Source organism: Bacillus rossius, chromosome 1 (assembly GCF_032445375.1).
Source record: "Bacillus rossius redtenbacheri isolate Brsri chromosome 1, Brsri_v3, whole genome shotgun sequence".
Classification (NCBI taxonomy): Eukaryota; Metazoa; Arthropoda; class Insecta; order Phasmatodea; family Bacillidae; genus Bacillus; species Bacillus rossius.
In genome coordinates, this window is record NC_086330.1 from 324,427,667 (window position 1) to 324,447,555 (window position 19,889).

Sequence of the window (19,889 nt, forward strand, 5' to 3'; positions counted from 1 at the left end):
AGAGTTGGAGTATGAGTGGGAGTGAAAGTGGGAATGAGAATGGGAGTTGGAATTAGATTGAGAGTGGGAGAGGAATGGGAGTGAGAGTTGGTGAATGAGTGGGAGTGAAAGTGGGGATGAATTTGGAATGGGTGTTGGAATGGGATTCAGAGTAGGTGAGGGAGTGGGAGTGAGAGTGGGAGTGAGAGTGTGATTGGGAGTATGAGTGAGAGGGGGAGTGAGAATGGGAGACTTAAAGCCAAGTTCCCCAGATAGCAGCCATGCAATCGGCAGAGTCTCGATGGAAACACCAAAATTGAATCAGTGTTTTATGTATAACTAGTTTACTGTTTGAATGTGCACGTCACGATATATTCGCAAGCGGTCGTTGACCATTTCACGCACAGCGTAGTACCTAACGTAACGAATACAATTAGTGCAAGTAAAGAAATACGAAAAATACTCTGCTAAATAGAGCATTGCTTAAGGTGAAGCGTGTAGAAAATTTATTTCGTCTAAAAGAGTGAGCTGTTGTTTGTAACTAAATCACATGTTCAATTGATTAATTAATTAAATTTACTACTTAATTACTAGGAAATCCATCCAACCACGAACATTTTAAAAACATAGAAGGTAAACGCATTAGCAAAATTATCAGTTAACACGAAAATTAAAAAAAATTATGTTTCTCTATGTTTTGAAAAACGTTAACATATAAATATGGTTTATAAACAAAGTTATTGATTTTTAAAAAGTTAAAATTGCAATTTAATTATTTTTTATGCAAATAAATGAATATAATTACAATATTTACTTCACATTCACATCAAAATTGCTTTGGTCGTGACATAATTATTTTAAAAATTGAAATAAATGCTGTCCGCAGAGCTGATCCAACTCACAACGTTTCCCCCCTCCCTCCGATCCCACAGAACACGCGATTCCACATTATTATACGTCTGTTTCCGTTTCCCCCCCGGCGGTAACAGATCTGGCTGTCACACGCACTACGCTCGCGTTTTGTCAACCCATCCTCCCTCCCCCCCCTCCTCTTTGCACTGCCATCTACTCCGGACTATTAATGAAGCGCGTCGCAGTGCTGCCACCCCTCTCGGCCACGAAATCAGTGCGCGCACCAGGCCTGCCAACTGCGGCTGACCGCCGCTTGAAATGCCATCCCCCGACGGGGAGGTTTAGTTTTTAAGCGCTGAGGTGTGGTTGCTGGGAGCGACAGTCTGCCTCTGCATAACTTCAAGAAAAATAAATCCTGCCGAGATTTATACGGGAAAACTTATTTTACGAATTTAAAACGCATAATTTTTTGTTGTTGAAATGTTTCAATTTGAAGGAGCCTCCTATCTTGGGAAACGCATTTAACATATTTAAGCGAAATAATAAAGGTGAATCTCGCTGGTATATCATAAGCAGTATCGCCTTTAAACGCAAGGCTGTGAATTGAGAAACAGCCTTTTCGTCGTGCAGTAAGCAATTATGGGACTTGAAATTGTAAAATAAGAAAGTGAAAAAAAAATAATTTTATCCAAGTCCCTTTGATACATTTAAGATTACTTTACTAAAAATTTCATACATAAAATATTATTCTGAAAAATTCAGACTTATTCACTTTAGCTATTATCACCAGTTGGGCCCCAAAAAATTTCTTCCTAAAATTACTTTCTTTAAACTAAGCACTCCGTTATCTTGAGCAGATTTTAAATCAATCGTGTTTGCTGAAGCTCTACTCTGTCTTTAGCTGGCCATGTAGTCATGCTGATTCAACTAATAATGGGCTTACCGTTCACGCTTAATATCATTAGCGAGTTAAGAGGAAATTGTTACGAATTTCTTAACTGAACTTACACAAAAATTCCTACGATTATATATCTTTAAAAGTCATTTAAAATCCGTATTAATAAAATTATGATTCTACTAAATAGTAATAAGCTTTACTGTAATCCTACATATGCGCAAACTCTTCCCCTGATGTTTTATATAAAAAAAACTGATGACAAGTGAAAGGTTTGCACGCCTTGAGTAAATGTTGTTTCCATACGGTAAAAATTTAATATCCTAATATCAATTTATATACGAGCAAACATTTAAACTAAACTTTGTATCGGCAAGCTACGTTTAAAAATTAAGTTAATTTAAAACAGAGTAACATAATGGCCAGATTGACAATCTTCGTGCGAATATCGTCGAATGAATTTTTGTATCGTCGACAGCTTGGTCATCAGACACAGTAACACACAACGTAGCAGATCACTCACTAAGTCTCGCCGTATGATTAGAGGGAATTCGGTAAATCAAGGGAAACCTAAATCATGAGGGTGACACCAGTTTGAAATTGGATACTTAGGAATGCGAGTTCAGTGTGTTACCACTGCACAATCCTTGTTTCTTCCTTCTGATGGGCTTGGCATGTCAAAATTACCCTATTGTTCTAACATAGGCATAGTTAGTGCACTTTATTTCATCACTGATCAAAAAAATAAAAGCTCTTAGATGTAGCACAGGAAATTATTTTGAAGATCCATTGTTTTCTATTCTTATGCTCATTTATTTTTTTAACTGACTTATAAATGATTTTTTTTTTAAATTTTGATACTATTTGATAACTTCTATGAAGATCTCGAGTCAATAAACTGTAAATAGGTGTAATGGGAGACAAGAAAATTGCAACGTAAAAATCATCCCTGCAAACTGAAGTCAAACTGTTATGTAGAAAAACCAACCAACAAACTTTAATGATATATTTTTTTTCAAAATTTCTTAACTAATAAATGGACAAAACACCACTATCTAGGACAAGATCTGAACCAACTTTAATATGCATTTAAAAGAGTTACATTGGTGAGAAAATGGTAAAGTTTTTCGGTATGATCTCAAATGTATATTCTTTCTCTCTTACATTATTTATTTATTTTTCCAGAAATAAAACAAGCACTTCGTAAATAAAACCACTGGCAGCCATCCTACACTGTAGCGCATTACACAATTGAAGTTCTGTTGTAATGACTATCCTTAAAGTAAATCATGGAATGGAAATGCAACTTTATACTTAACACACATAATTATTTTCATAATAGTCTAGTGTGCTGACAAAATTATATGTCTTAGTCTGTGAACATAGAATATTGTCGCGGGTTGAAATTTTGCAGGGTTGTTGAAATCAAATTTAGGGACTTTACTGACGGGACTCTGGGCTGGCTGCTCTGTTCACTCGTCAGCGCAAGTGGCGTGACCATGTAATTGGGGCACGGGGCCGGCGCGGCGCGCTGCGGGCTTGCAGAATTTTGTTTGTTTGTTTGGCCGCGCGCTGGCGCAGCCACGGGCCGCAGTTACTGGGGCGCGCTTTCGTAACAAGCCGCGCGGTGTGGCCTGCACATTGGGGTAGAGGGGGGGTAGTCTTCCCAGATGTTCTAGTTAGTTGTTTAGTAAATTTGACTTCAATAACGAGCTTTTGTTATGGTAGGCGCGGCAGGGCGCGCGAATTTAAGCGCAAGTGAGTGGTGACTCGGGGCTCACTCAGGCGGAGGCTATGCGTCTCACCTGTGGTCACGAGTTGTTAGTTCGTTCGTGATGTAGGAATTCAAGCTTTCGGGCGGAAGCTATGGTCGACGCCAGAGGCCACGAGTCGTTTAATTTAAGTTAGGTCATAATGTAGTCGTCAAGCTTTCGGGCGGAGGCTATGGCCCTCGTCAGGGGTCACGCGTCATAGTTTTTAAAATGTAATGTTCGTTCGGGATTTCAAGGGCAGGAGAGGCCCCTACGTTATTTTTTTAAAGTAATCGATCAAGAAAGGCTTTTCGGAAAATGTGAGTATGGACTTATCTTTGTTTTAATTTTAAGTATTAATTATGATTTGAGGTATTCGGAAGGACTAGGGAAGTGTTTAGTGAAGTTCTCTCATTCTCTCTCTTGTAAGGTCGTTCAATCGTTAAGGAAGTAAAGAGATTATTGTTTTAAATTGTAATCCTGCTATTTAAATGTTCTTTAAAATGATGTTGAGTATTTGACTTTAAGAATAAAATAATTTTAATTAAGTATTATGTTATTTTGCAAAATCTCCTTAGTTCAGCTCTCACCAGACATCCTGTACGGGATGACGAACCTATGATCCTAGGTACAGTAAAGTATTTTATGAAGTTAAGACTAGTTGATGCCAAGCGAGTTGTTTCTATGTAAAGAGCTACGATTCTCGCCCCCCCCCCCCCCCTCTGAAGGTGGATCGTGACAGAAATGGTAGAGTTCGCCGGATAGGTTCTATTTCTGGAGAGAGAGAGAGGTAGATTTTTATGTTTATTATTAAGTTAGTTTCAGCTTCTGATAGCAGGTTATTAAGAGTTTACTTGAGGAGAGGATTACGGAATTTTAGTCTATAGTGGAGGAAGTCTTTGAGATTTTTTTTTTGACGTAACAGATGTTTATTTGAGGATACTTGTAAGGATAAAGTTTATAGTGATAAGTTGTTTTAAGTCGTTGAATTTATTGTAGATTTATATCGGGGATTATTACGTGAGGAGAATACGTTATAAGTTAAATGCTTATTAGAGATAATGCAAGTGGTTTAATTTAATTGAAGTTCATTTTAAGATTGTAGGTTAAGAGAATTATAATTTAAAATAAAGTTTTTTGTCGTAAATAGGAATTATTTTCAAGAGAAGTTTGTTTTGTTTTCGTGCGCGTAGGAGACGAGACGTACGAATTAAATCAGTCGAGGGAAGGATAAACGTTAGAAAGGAATTAAAGAGAAAACGAGAGTTTATGTAAAAGAGAGTTATAGAATTTATAGTGATGTTTTGTTTTAATTAGAAAAATGTTGAGAGTTGTTTCAGAACGACACGTCAGTGGACGTGGCAGAGTGAACACGTGACGGGGAGGTGCTGAGACCTAGCGGAGAACGGAGGAACCGCAAGCGAGGGTTGGCGCACCTGATGGAATTCGGTGACGTCACGGGCTCATACGGAGACGTGGACAGGCCGTGACCTTGTTTTGATCAGCTGTACGGTAACTTAGCGATAAGAAAATAGACTATTGGTTAAATAAATTTAAATTTAAGTGTGTTTTAGGAGAAGAGGAACTTTCAGTATGTAAGTAATTTAATTTAAGAAGTGTATGATGTATAGGCTAGAAGTGTTTCGTTGTAAGTTGTTTATGTTTTTGTTAGTTAAATTCTACCTCGGTTTTAAAAATATTTTTTTGGGATTTGTAAACATTATTAAGGAGGTACACTATAAAATCGATAAGCATTGAGAAAACTGGGAAGGCTAGATTTTGTGTGTAGAGGGAATTTACTCCAAAAGAACAGAGAGACAAAATTAATGTTTTCATTAGGGCGAGGGACCCTAAGGTGAGGCGTTGTGTCCCTGGGAAGAAAGGGAATTGTAGCGCAGACCATAGGAGATGGGCTGACTACGGAATTAAGGGTCAGGAGAATCCTGAGAGTTGTGAGTAGTTTGGGGCAGGAGTTCCCCATGGTAGTACCGAAGTGGCTATCCTGTATGGGATAGGGTACCATTTCAATGAAGTTTGTTGGTGGGGTTAGAGCCCCCTGTGTAGTGGGCCTATAGCAGATAGGCACTACAGTGAAATTTTTGGTTATTTTGTGAGGTAAATTCCCTGGAGGTTAAGTAAGATTGGATTCAGTTAGGAAGGAGGGAAATGAGAAACATTGCTGTAGAGAGTTAGTGTACTTGCCTAATGTGAAATTGAATTTTACTAAATTAATTTAGGAGAAAGTTTTGTTCGGTAAATAAATAATAATGGAAGATAGCTAGATAATTAATTAATTTTTTTTGAGTAAGGTGTTTTAAGTAATGAAATAAAATAAGGTGAAGTAATTTGAATAATTGGGGAGGAGTTTCTTTAAGAGTTTAGATAATTGTTTTTGAATTTATTGAGATATTCAGCCAGTGAAGTTTGAGTGTGAGAGATACAGTGAGATTTTAAGGAAATCGGTTGTTTATTAATTAGGACAAATGAGATTTTTTGATTAAGAGTCAGTAAGCATAGTTAAATTTACGACATAATATTTGTTGACAGTTTACAGTTATTAAGGAGAAAACAGAGTAATCTATTTATTTTTATTTTAAGGGTTTGAAGATAAGATTATGAATTTTTTTTTTTTGAAAGTTTCTTGGGCATGTTTGAATAATTTTTATTTGGATTTTAAGAAATTACAGAGAAAATTTAATTGATTTACATTAGTTTGGAAGTATGGAGGTTTAGTGTTCGATTAGCCCTAACTTGATGGTCGGATCCCAAAAGAATGCCGTAAAACCGATAGCCAATTGAGAGGAATGCGGTAGGCGCTTGTGTAGAGAGGGGTTGTGGGAAAACTCCTTGGGACTGATGGCAGATCAGGGGCCCTAAATAGTGTGTGATGCTGTAAAACCAGTGCAGAGAAAGCCTGGTATGCTTAAATTTTTGGGCACAGGTTATGTAAACCTGGGGTTCCATGGGATTTAGTCATGTTAGCTGCTGTGAGACATTAAGATTTCCAGGCTCCATAGTAAATTCAATGTAAATTTTTGTTTTCTTAAAATAATAAATTTGTTTTTAATTTATTTGAGATATTTGATTTGGAACAGTGAATACAGACCCCGAGGAATAAGAGTTATGCTGTGAGAGGAGAAGGTGGTAGGCCTAAAGGGTACAGGCACCACAGAGGTTATTTGTATTGCATAATTTAAATATAAGGAAACTTGAGAATTTGAAATTTTGTTGTTGGTTTGTACACCCATAAGAAGAGTATAGGCAGAATTTTTATTGTTATGAGATGTCTAATTTAATTGAAAAGAAGAAAGTTTAAAGATGCAAGGTAACATTATTATTGTAATAATTGAAAGAGATTAAGAGGTAGAGAGAAATAGGCAGTTTTTGTTTGTAAGTACTAAAGTTTACATATAGAAATTTAGTAACTAAGAATGAATAATAAGTTAAGTCTAGTGTAAAAGTTTTTTTTAAGTTTGTTAAGTTAAGAGTCACAAGTAAATTTTTTTTTTAGAGAGAATGTCTTTGATAGGAAGTATTAGAAACTTATGGGAATTTTAGGGTAACATAAATAATGTAGGTAATGAATAATAAATAGATGGTAGGTCTTAAGTTAGGATTAACATTTGAAGCAGAATTTAATTAAGAAGAAGGAAAATAAATAGGCCTAATGAAAAGAACAAAAAAGGATTTTATGGTAAAGCATTTTTTTTAAGTAATAAACAATGAATAATAATGTTGTTTCAGGGTAATGTGTACTAATAATACAATTTTTTTTAGGACCAAAGAACAGGAATTATGTAATTTAAATTAACATGTATTTTTGAAACTGTTACAGATTCCTTAAGATGAGCTGAGCAGCAGTCCAGTTTACAAGATGACAAGAGTTCGAGAGACAAGATACAAGATCACTGAAACAAGAGCCAAGACTGAAGATTCAAGAGAAGAGAAAGCTGGCAGCCATGGACTTACAAGTGGAGATTAATAAGGTCATGTAAAGTTTTATTTTTTTTTATGGAAGACAGTAACTGGAGTTTTTTTTTTGTTATAAACATTATTTACAGAACTTTTTAGGTTATAGTAATGTAATGGAACTAGTGAGTTGTGGTAGCTGTCAAAAAGAACTAATACCTTAAGTTTAATTTTTAAAGTTAATTTTCTTAATTTACAGAGGGATTAGTAGTTTTTTTTAAACCTTATTTAGGTTGGAATTTAAAGATAATAGTTTATTATAAATGTGTACGAACAGTTCAAGTTCACAGTACTGATAGGTAGGTCAGATGATCTTATTGATTTTGATGATTTGTTGTTTTGAGTTGATTTTTAAGTGTTGTGAATTAGACAATGAAATAGTTCTGAAAACTTAAATTATTTCAAGCTAAGAAATAGTAAAGTTAATTGTAACTCAAAGGACACCAGAATTTAATTTTTTTTTGAATTAGTAATGTTTGAAAATTTTATACTTTACAAGAAAGGTTATAAACAAACAGATCGGATGGAACAAGGATGCAGTAAATCACAATTTCATTTAGAATTATTGATTTGCTTTTGAGGTTATGAAGGAAAAGTAGCTATAATTTAAAAATTTGAATAAAAATGGTTTTTTTTTATTTGTTTGAAATAGAAAGTTTAAAAGTTAATTAGTCATGATCTAGGTGGGTGATGGGGTGGGAATTGGCCACTCTTTTTCCCTATAACCTCCCTAACATGGCCTTCTATTACAACTAACAGAAATAAAGAAGAAGAAAAATGAAGAATTATTAGTTAGAATGTTTCTTTCATGAAGATACCTGATGAACTTTTACTGTTTGGAAGAATAGAAGCAAGGTTAGTCAGATATTTTTACTCAGAAGAAGAAGAAGATAAAGCAGTTTTATGACTCGACAAGCCAGAGATTGGTGTTTCCCCTCTGCGCTCCTATTGACTACGTTGTTTACTCTCATGGGATAGCTGGTTCGGCACCATGGAGAGAGATTGGTGGGCATTGTGGTTGCCCCCAGAAGAAAAGAAGAGTAGAAGAGGTTATGGGTGGGTCATGTGAACTGACCTTCAACCCAGTTACTTCGTGGGGACTATTTGCTGTATAGAGAAGATCAAGACTCAAGAGGTAGGGAAAATCATTGGAGGTCATGTTTCCCTTCCTTAAGTTTTTCCTATCAAATTATTTGCCTGATTAGATTATGCTAAGGGTGGGATACTTTATGTTAGCAGTTGAATTAATTAATTTTATTTTTTTGTGTGTTTGCATCCTTGCCCATCGATTGCAGTTTAGTAGTTAGTTTTGTATTTGTCAGGCGTGATGGTAATGCCTGTTGATGATGTTTCAGAATTGTAATCTGTTCGTGATGAGGATGGCACAACTCCGAAGCAGATGTGGGGAGAAGTTGTGAGCTGCCCTGGAAGCCAGTCCAGTAGCTGTTGGAGTTGAGTGGTGTTTGCTGATGGCCAGCCCAGGGAGCTACTCTTCTCGACAACACTGACTTCGAGGAGTTGCACCAACCTTCACGAGATAAGAGTTTAATTAATTGAAACACTGTAAGGACACTTAATTTTTTTTGAAGAACGAAAGAAGTATGGTAATAAACGGAAACCGAAAAAAAAAAAATAATAATAATTATCAAGAATTTGCACATTGTTTAACGAATACTGAGAAACTAAGAACAGTAATTTAATTTGTAAAGAGAGCTTCACTAACAGAACAATTTTTTTTGAATTGAGAACTCGAGCCTCTGAAGGTTCCTGTGAGAACAAACCAGATAAAAGTTTTACATTTAATTTTATGAATACTTGTTGTTTTAAAATAAATCTTATGCAGAATCTAGATGTATGTTCAGACAGCAAGGAACTAAGAAAATTATTATTTTTGTGAAATGAGGAATTTATAGTTATGGTTTAATGGAAAAAGACAATTTGTAATTTTGAGGTAGCTCGATGGGGCTCGAGCTCTGTGAGGGGAGGGTTATGTCGCGGGTTGAAATTTTGCAGGGTTGTTGAAATCAAATTTAGGGACTTTACTGACGGGACTCTGGGCTGGCTGCTCTGTTCACTCGTCAGCGCAAGTGGCGTGACCATGTAATTGGGGCACGGGGCCGGCGCGGCGCGCTGCGGGCTTGCAGAATTTTGTTTGTTTGTTTGGCCGCGCGCTGGCGCAGCCACGGGCCGCAGTTACTGGGGCGCGCTTTCGTAACAAGCCGCGCGGTGTGGCCTGCACATTGGGGTAGAGGGGGGGTAGTCTTCCCAGATGTTCTAGTTAGTTGTTTAGTAAATTTGACTTCAATAACGAGCTTTTGTTATGGTAGGCGCGGCAGGGCGCGCGAATTTAAGCGCAAGTGAGTGGTGACTCGGGGCTCACTCAGGCGGAGGCTATGCGTCTCACCTGTGGTCACGAGTTGTTAGTTCGTTCGTGATGTAGGAATTCAAGCTTTCGGGCGGAAGCTATGGTCGACGCCAGAGGCCACGAGTCGTTTAATTTAAGTTAGGTCATAATGTAGTCGTCAAGCTTTCGGGCGGAGGCTATGGCCCTCGTCAGGGGTCACGCGTCATAGTTTTTAAAATGTAATGTTCGTTCGGGATTTCAAGGGCAGGAGAGGCCCCTACGTTATTTTTTTAAAGTAATCGATCAAGAAAGGCTTTTCGGAAAATGTGAGTATGGACTTATCTTTGTTTTAATTTTAAGTATTAATTATGATTTGAGGTATTCGGAAGGACTAGGGAAGTGTTTAGTGAAGTTCTCTCATTCTCTCTCTTGTAAGGTCGTTCAATCGTTAAGGAAGTAAAGAGATTATTGTTTTAAATTGTAATCCTGCTATTTAAATGTTCTTTAAAATGATGTTGAGTATTTGACTTTAAGAATAAAATAATTTTAATTAAGTATTATGTTATTTTGCAAAATCTCCTTAGTTCAGCTCTCACCAGACATCCTGTACGGGATGACGAACCTATGATCCTAGGTACAGTAAAGTATTTTATGAAGTTAAGACTAGTTGATGCCAAGCGAGTTGTTTCTATGTAAAGAGCTACGATTCTCGCCCCCCCCCCCCCCTCTGAAGGTGGATCGTGACAATATTCTAAACTCATCTGTCTCCATCTTCCTAACATCTCATCAGGAATAAGTTGTGTTTAATCAGTGCTTTCAAATAATGAACGTAAACCTCCCGAACTAAAGAAGGCTGTTAGGTAACACGTTTGAGTGATTTCGTGAGGGTCTCATGTTCAAGATCTTCACCCGGGAATGAAAAAAATTGATGGGGTACCAAGTTGGGAGGTCGCATGTTCTTACGCCTCTGTGCAGAACCGCGCGGATTAAGTACGACACTACCTGCACCTTAATTCCCCGCTGCGGCCTCTTGGTTCGTAGGCCGCGCACGGATTCTGCGCAGGTAAATAAAATATGGCCTTGAAATTGTACGGCTGGTTTGCCAATAGAACTGTCGAAACCATTTCTCAAACTGGACGCAGCGAAACGGGGGTGATTAGTTTATAGAATAGTTTAACAACTTGGAGTGTCGGTGCTTCAACTAGTGATCCACCCCGGCTTCGCTGGGATGCGATCCACTAACGTGGCATTGTTTAGATATAATATATAAGTACTTATATGTATAAACTTCTCGAAATTTTCCGATGTTTTCACAATTCTAAACTAAATTTATTGTCTAATGTTAAAATATGTTTAATTGTATTAGCATTAACACTGTGTCGGTCAAAATAGCTTCGCAAATTACTCATTATTTTTCAACCAATTTTTAAACATATAAATGGTTTATGTGCGTAATCCTATTCTGGACTTTCCTGTGCGCATTATTAAGACCTACAATTCTGTAGTACATTAACGTGATGTAAAAACACAAGATTTCTCTACTATCTTTAAATTACATATGAATGTATTGACCACATAAACCTTCCGATAGAAATCTCTAAATTATGGTGAAAACTACATGAATATCCATTGTGTAGTTTAGAACAGGTAAGCCAACCAACAGACAGACGCGGAAAGCGACTTTGTTTCATACTCTTTAGAGATAGAGAAGATACTCTTCTTCATGAAAATATTAAATCCATCGGAATCTTTTGTCATTGCACGTTATTCGTAGTAAAATTCTTTATCTTCTCTAGTATGGAAGTATTTTTCTGTATATTATTTGTATGATATAAAGTTAAGTCACTCTGGTTAGCAATTTGTTAGTTAAGCAAACCGTAGCAGTATTAAGGATAGATGTTTGTTTAATAACTTAAATTGAGCTTAACATGGAAAATCGTTAAAATGCTTCAATAAATTGAGTATACTTAAAAAACAAAGACGTAACAACACACAAACTTGGAATCAATGGTAATTTCTATCATAACAAGAGAAAATTGTTTTTATATTCAGATTTATAATTCAATTTTTAACTGAGGAATTATTGCTAATACTTCCTCCCGTACATCTTAACGCTATGATTCATTTGTTGAAGTGCATTTTATTAACTAAAACGTCAGTATTTTCTTCAGCAGATTTGAACCGTTATGTTGGCAATTGATAAACAAATGCTAAAGCCATGTGCAAAATACATCTATATCCATTATTACTTTATGCCCCTATTTGACCAGGTGGACGGAGTTGTCAGAATAATAGATAGTGATAATTTTAGACTGCGTGCGCCTAAGCTGAATAATGTAGATGTTTTCAGTTCATCACTGAACCACTTGTATGCCAATATAAATATAACTGTGAGAATCATGTCTTATGGTGGATGCATTTTGTACGTTTTTAAGGTTATAAAATCTTGTATAGTTTTGTTTCTACACGTTTTGATGAAGTGGTTTTGCTAAGTTTCAGCACAGGTTAATTTAATTTGTTTGACGACAAATTACTACTTTATATTCAGAAAATTTTATATCACTATTTTTTAATAACATTTTAAAACAAATGACAGTTGTGATTACGTATCGTATGTCAGTGGTGGATTTACACGTATAAAATAAGAATCCGTCTGCGTCTGCATCTGTGTTCGGAACGACGACTTCACGTCAAACGGGTTGCATAACGTCGCCCCTGGCAGGCGAGCGAGGAAGGAAATTGGGACTTAGTCGGGCGAGGAAATGACAAGGGGAATGGTGCCAGAGGGGCCGTGGGGGGGGGGGGGGAGGGGGAAGGAAGCGGAAACAGCTCGCAACAGTTCCGGCGGGGAGGAAGGAAGGAGGGGGTAGCGATGGGCGAGTCGAGGCTAGCAAACGGCATCGGCCCTCAGGGAGGGTCTGCCCTCCACTTCCCAAATGCTTCGCTCGACCTACCCTTTCCCTTTGTGGCGGCGCTTTAAGGTCCAGCAGGGAATGGCCTTCCCCCCTCCTCCCCTCCGAGTACTTGCCCTGCCGAAGCCCGCCCTACATCCTCCAATTACAGCGATGCGGATACGCGAACCGTTACACATGCTAATAACGGCCAGCCACTTGGCTCAAATTAACGCTGTCGCGCAGGAGGAAGAGGTCGTCGAAGAGAAGGCCTGGAAACAAATGAAGCCCGGCAGAGAGGCACGGAGCAATAATCAGCGGCCCGGGGAACTAATTAAACGTGGCTGTCCGACGGCGAAGCACGGAAGTTGAACTGCGGTCGATCGCGCGAAGGACGGGGAATGTCCTCGCCGTGCTGACGTGCAAGTGCGAGTGAAATGGGACACGTCTTACGCGCGCAGTACAGCGGTGCTGGCAGAGCGTGGAGAGTAGGTGAATGGAACGTTTAGGATCGCAAGCGCAGTGCATTTTGGGTTGTCAGTGCCAGGCAGCCAGAACCAGGTAGCTTTAGACGGGCGAAGGAACTGTAGCGTTTTACGCAAAGGCTAGTTGTCTTGTGTAGATTTAGTGTGGTCTTCTACGCAAGGAACTATCATGAGCTTAAGAAATGCCAGCCAGACAGCCATATTGAGAAGATATCAACAAACCTATAAGGAGCTCTTTACTAAGGGTATATCAACAAACCTATTTTTGTTTAATTTGAAGTGCAAATTAGATTTTAAACAAAACATACTTCAATGCATAAGTTTTAAAATATCAAACTTTTGTTGAAGTGAAAATTCTTTGTTGAGGGAGCTATATTTTCGAGAGTTAACAAAATTTCGAACGCAAGAGGGGAATACTTATGAAAGTGGTGGGGGAACCTGTAGAGCAGGAGAGAGCGTCAGCGGCGACGCCACTCCAACGCATGCACTAGCGGTCGAATGGGTAAACGGAAAAAGGGAGGGGGGGGGGGGTTGATAGGTACGTAGCGTAGCATGTTATATGCTTGTTGTAACGGCCTGAAGAAAAGACGGCAGATAGAAATGACGCAGCAGTGATGCTACGGAATACTCGTAACGCTGTTAATGTTTATCTACTCCTCAGTTTTCGTAACAGCTAACGATTGACGCTACCATATTTATTTTATTTTATTCATAACATCTACAATTTATTTATTTGTGTGAAAATGTTTTATTGATTTTGCAATTAATTTTATAACTATCGTTAATTTTTATGTGAACAGTGTGATTGAAAATGTAAAATAAGTATATAAGCTTAAGAGGTTAACTTTATAAGTGTAATTTATATTTAGCATGTGAACACTGTGCATTTTAATGTCAAAAGGACTTATAGACTTGTGAAATATATTTTATAAGTGCATTTTAAAATGGATTAGAGTGTTTATTGGTTCTTTCAATTATTTATTAAGCTGGAGATCGTGAATTAAAATCTTGCCTAAAAATATTTAAAAGGAAGAAACAGATAAAAACAGATACAATATATTATCAAAGGCAACGTGGGAATAAATCGCCAAAAGAGGCACCAAAAATGTGGCAGTGAACGAATTTAAGTGTACAGGACGCGGAAAAGGGCATTTTCTCACTTAAGGTTGCACCCGCATCCTCACTATTCTCAACTATTATATCTTGTTCAGTTAAAAAAATCTAATAATTTATCTTTATCTATAACTATAAGAAAGAGGTTTCATTCACTTCACTCGTGCGTGAAATTCACGCACATTTTTTTTGCATTGTATTCAAACTTGGTTACCTTAGTAACAAGGTATTCTACAAAATAATCCATTAAGGCATGGAAGCAATTAATTATGGAGTTGGTGTACACAAATTTTGTCTTTTTACTAATTGAAATAATTCTTGACTTCTGTGTTGATGCCACGTCTGTATATTCAATGATTTTTGCGACGGTTTGGCGTGCCTTGTTGATATTTAATTTACTATTTTTTTATTGTATCTTTTACGCCAAGAGTTGAAGCCCGCGTGACACAATCAATTATTTACTTCGCCTTTTGCGTGCTGAAGCCTTTTAACTACTTAATAACGCGTGCAACTTAAAAAGGTATTTTTGTATGAGCTGTCATATCGCAGTTGGGATAAGTGATGTATAATATAAATTATAGTGATTATAAAAACAATCTATAAAGGATAATCCCTCAAAAGGCTATTTCACCCACAATGAAGAAGATAATTTGAATAGTAAAAGTATCCGAACAGTTTTTAAAACTTGCCATTTAATTTTCACTACGAAATATATTTTCGATTTTACTAGCTAGTAAACACCAACTGATTTTGTATGTTGAATTCTAATGGTTACGAATTTTTAAAGATAATTTGATTTCAAGGTGTTTATGTGCCTAGAGGAACACATTTCTTTCTTTAGTAAAAAATACTTTGAAACAAGTGAAGTACATTAAAAAAAAATTCTCGATTTGGTTTGACTGCTGGTGACAAACTTGACATTTTTAAGGAAAAAAAATGAATTTGTATATTTTTATGTAGTTTTAATTATATGGATTATATTTTCTTTATTAAATATTTTCTGGCATTGCTGTGCACAAACAAAGTGAAAACACAGTAATAATATATTGAAAAACTAAAAAAATTGTAAAAAATGAGCAAGTCTTTCAGTACTCGCCAGTGATGTGTAAACATCTAAACACGTTAACGAGAAGATATATATGTTCTCATGTTGCAAATAAACATATAATACGTAACTCGGAGACAACATTTAACGTAGAAATCTTAAAAATAACGCCGAGCGTGATACATATATGAAAATTATTCAATTAAGTGAAAAATTTTCCCCCTTTTTAATACATAAATATAATTCCGTTTAAAACGATGGTTAAACCCATACCAACTCAAGCAAAGTTAGGTTAGGCAGATTTTTATTATTTCCTACAATTTATCTCTAGGCCTGGGCAATTTTTGTGCTTCGGGTAGTTTCGGAACAGTTATAATGCAGTTAGTGCTTAAGTTCAAGGACTTACCTATTTTTTAAAATTGTAACTTTATAATAAATTATATTTAACATTTTAAAGTATTTTTATTATAAGTTATTATACAGTTAACTGTTTAAGGCTTTTATGTTAAAGGTATACATATACGATATGATAATATATTTACTAAAGTTTATTTACAACAATTTAATGTCTTTCCAAGCCATTGTTATATATGTTACTAATAAACGGGTAAATCATAATATTATTATTTAACTACTTTAAAAAATTATTTTTTGTGCTATATTTGATGACATTCGGCACTAATGAAGAACGAGCTTACTTCGAAGACATACCTATGTCATTCCATGATATAGTTGTACTAAAATTTTATTTTAAAAATTTGAAAAATATTTTATTATTATATTTACCATATACATTATAGATAAAGGGGCGTAGTCTAAAGATAAACCTATGACGTAAGATATTATTAATATAAACAGTTTATAAAAAAAAGTAATTTAGTTAAAATTAATTATTATACCTACAAAAATAAAGAAAAAGCATATGTTATAACTATGTTATATGTCATAGCTATGTTATATGTTATACCTATGCAATAAAATTACATATAATAAAGTTTTATTAAAGCTTATAACGAAAGACATAACTATGCTTTAAGGTTATATAATACATTTAATGCAAACCTATTTTTTATTAAAGGACTCGTAAGAATTTTATTTATTCTGAGATGTTCTTACTTTATATCTACGGTTATAAAACTTTTAAATTTCATGAATTCATGGTGGTCGAGCGGGAGAAGGAATATGCTTTAGTTAGGACTATTATAATGGCTAAGTGCCATTGATGGCTGCCTACGACTTTTAACAAAACAAAAAATTATATACATATATACTAGTTAAACACGCGTGTCTTCCATATTTACGCAGCATCGTTGTTACGAATTTACGTTCCATATTCACGAAATTACTACTACCAAATAATGTTTAGCGAGAGCTAAGATGTTTACACAATAAATATAGTAAACTAGGTGTCAACAAAATGTTTCATTTAAAATTAATCGCTTAGTTTGAGCAAGCAATTATTTTAGTGTAAGTGTTTAGAAAAAAAAATTCTTGGTATTCAGTACAAAATCATTATGTTAAACATAAATGCTAACGAGAATACCCGCTGTTTTTTTTCTGGGGATGTTATAGATTGTGTGTCGGCAACAAACGAGCAGTCAGGAGCAGTACTTACGCATGACATCCTCCAGCCGCGCCGTGGAGGAGCACGTCAGGAAGTCTGCGTAGAAGCTGACCATCACCAGGCCGCCGTTCTGCGCCTGCGCGACAATACACGTCGTAACTGCGCGGGAACATAAGCTCTCTTATAGGCACAGCTGTCAAGAAAAACAGGCTCTCTGCGAACAACTGTGAGGAAGTATCGGCTCCCTGCGGCACACTGTGAAGAAAAAAATAGCCTCTCTTTACTACACTACGAAGAAAAATATCCACTCTTTACTACACTGTGAGAAAACAAGTCTCTTTACGAACAAACGTGAAGAATTATAGACTCCCTTCAGCGCACTGTGATAAAAAAAAACATCGGAACTATTCGGCACACTGTGAAAAAATAATGCTCTTTCCGAACAACTGCGAGGAGGCACTGTCTTCCTTCGGCAGACTGTAAGGAAAATAGACACACTTCGCTACACTGTGAGAAAACAATTTTTTTTATGAACTGCGAGAAATCATCAGATCCCCTCGGCACACTTTGAGAAAATAAGGCTCTTGCCACACAACCCGGCAAGCATCGGCTCTCTTCGGCACACTGTGAGGAATAATCGGCATTATTCGCTACACAGGGAGGAAACCAACCTCTTTACGAACAAAATGTGAGAAATCATAGGCTGCCTTTAGCGCGCTGTGAAAAAAAATATATTCACTCTTCGGGACATTATGATCGGCTCTCTTCGGCGAATTTTGAGGTGATATCGGCGGGTATTTCCTTAATCAGATAGGTAGCGCACAAACAGTATTTACACGTAGTTATAATTTACTACGGAGTTCTACCCCAAGTGGAATAAAAAAGATTTATATAGTTTTTTTATTAGAAACTAATATTCTTAAAGAAGATTAAGTGGAAGATACGTAACTGAGCATGAACTACATAAATTAAGATTTATGACGTATCATAATATTTTTATAGTTAGTAATCATAACTCCAAAACTTGCCAGATTATTACCCCTTTAATGCACCGTATAGAGATGTATTGCAGTTATCTAATCAACTCCGTCAAATCCATCGGCTCAATCATGTATATCACACGAACGAATTTTCGGGCTAGAGAAAGTCAATAATACAAAAATAATACAAACGATAGGACAATATATAAAATTAAAATAACCACATAAATATATAAATGGATAAATTTTCACGCCTTACTTTTGGCTGTTAATATTTCTGTTTACCCCTCCATTACTCTAGTTCTTTTTTTGTCTAAGGTAGATATTAATTTTTGTAATGTCGTATGTTATTTTTTTTTCTGTTAAAAATGTAAGAAAGGTTGAAAGCCAAAGGAATATTAACGTAATGATTGAAATAATGCTTAAAAAATGTATTTCTAGGTGAAAGAAAACATAAGTTAAGATGACAGCATCTAAATAAAAGTAGGTCAAATATTAAAACGTATTTCGATATCGTGGATTATAATTTAATTTGTTATTATTTGTCGTAATCAAATTTTCCAACTTATTCATTTGGAATGATATTAAGTTCATTAAACAATACCATTAATAGATTTTATTTCTTCACAAAGTATGATATTTATTATGAGACTCCAGCACTCCACCATCGAGAGAGAAACGCTTATTATTTCACGCAAGCCACCACACGTGTGATAATATTATCAATTGTCCTCGATCTATGACTTAAGCAAATAGTTAAAGCCAGGTCAAATGCTTTACAATGTTATACGGAATATTTCTATAAATACCTTTGTGAAAAAAGCCAAAGTGACATGTACTCATTCCCTCATAATACAATCAATGGCAACCTAAACAATTACTTAGTAAATAACACACGTAAAAATAAGAAATATGTTAACAGTGCCACACAAATTCGTAATTTTTTCACTTGATAGACGTAGAAACAAGTAATTAGGGCTATTGATACTTAAATAGGGGTTTACGTGGTAAGACACAGAATGAAAATAACTAAATATAAGCTTCCACGTGCTTACCTTTGTGTAACATGAACAGAGATAAATACAGCTCCATTCATCTTGCATTGTATGTAAGATTATTGAACGTTCGGCTGTGACATATGGCTTTGAAAAGCACTCAATAAACATCACTGACACATGGATGGAATTGAGGTACTTTTCTGCTCACTAAAATGTTGCAACTGTAGAAAAATTGAAAAAAGTTATTTTAATTTTTTTTAAATTTTAATTCTTAGTAAAAAATACTTTATTTAAGTAAATCAAGTGATGGATAATGACGCTGAATATAGCATTTCGGGGGGGGGGGGGGTGAGGGAGAGTTTCCGAGCTCAGAAGCTTATGTTTCTCCCGGTTATACAGTCGTAAACGTAATTTTATATAAGTTCCTCTAGCACAACCCTCCCTCCCCACAAAGATCCCCAAAGCGTTGTGGAAACTTGTGGTATTATTCGTGCGCAGTGGAGCTGCCAGATCGCCGCTTTGAAGCCCGGCAGGTGCTCGCTGAGTGACGGAAAGTGAGCGCCCAACTTGCGCGTGAAGTCCTCGAGCTGCTTGGTCAGCGTGCTAATTTCTCCCTTATCGCTTCCTCGCTTCTGTAGTCCTCGGCAGTTGTTGTAGTTGGCGTGTTGGTTGTTGCACTAACTGCAAGACAAATATGCAGACGATTCGTGCGTAGTTTGCGCCTACTTCTAGTGTTCGCGCTGCACAACTGAAATTGTTTAAATGGCACACAATGTGTGAAATTTCACAGAAGATCTGTTGAAAATGCTGCATTTGAATCAGGGGATCTTATAAATTATTGAAGTCACTAATTCTGATCGATATATCAGTGGCTTTCAAAAGTTTACTAGTGTTTTCGAATTTAAAACACAGAAAAAACACTGCAAAATCATTAGAAAAATTACGCTTGCTATTATTTTCACTGATTTAATAAATTATCCAGATTTATATCCCAAAGGAATTGTTAAAAAGAGATAAAATTGT

The 19,889-nt window shown here is 36.2% G+C and overlaps 1 protein-coding gene across 1 annotated transcript in view; it reads right to left on the reverse strand.

Annotated features, from left to right (window-relative positions):
* LOC134528038 (dipeptidase 1-like) overlaps positions 1-19,889 on the reverse strand; it is a 318,410-nt gene that overhangs the window by 78,627 nt on the left and 219,894 nt on the right. Inside the window, exon 7 of the mRNA XM_063361232.1 lies at positions 16,940-17,024. Coding sequence (XP_063217302.1) covers positions 16,940-17,024 — 85 coding nt within the window. The remainder of the gene's footprint in view (positions 1-16,939; positions 17,025-19,889) is intronic.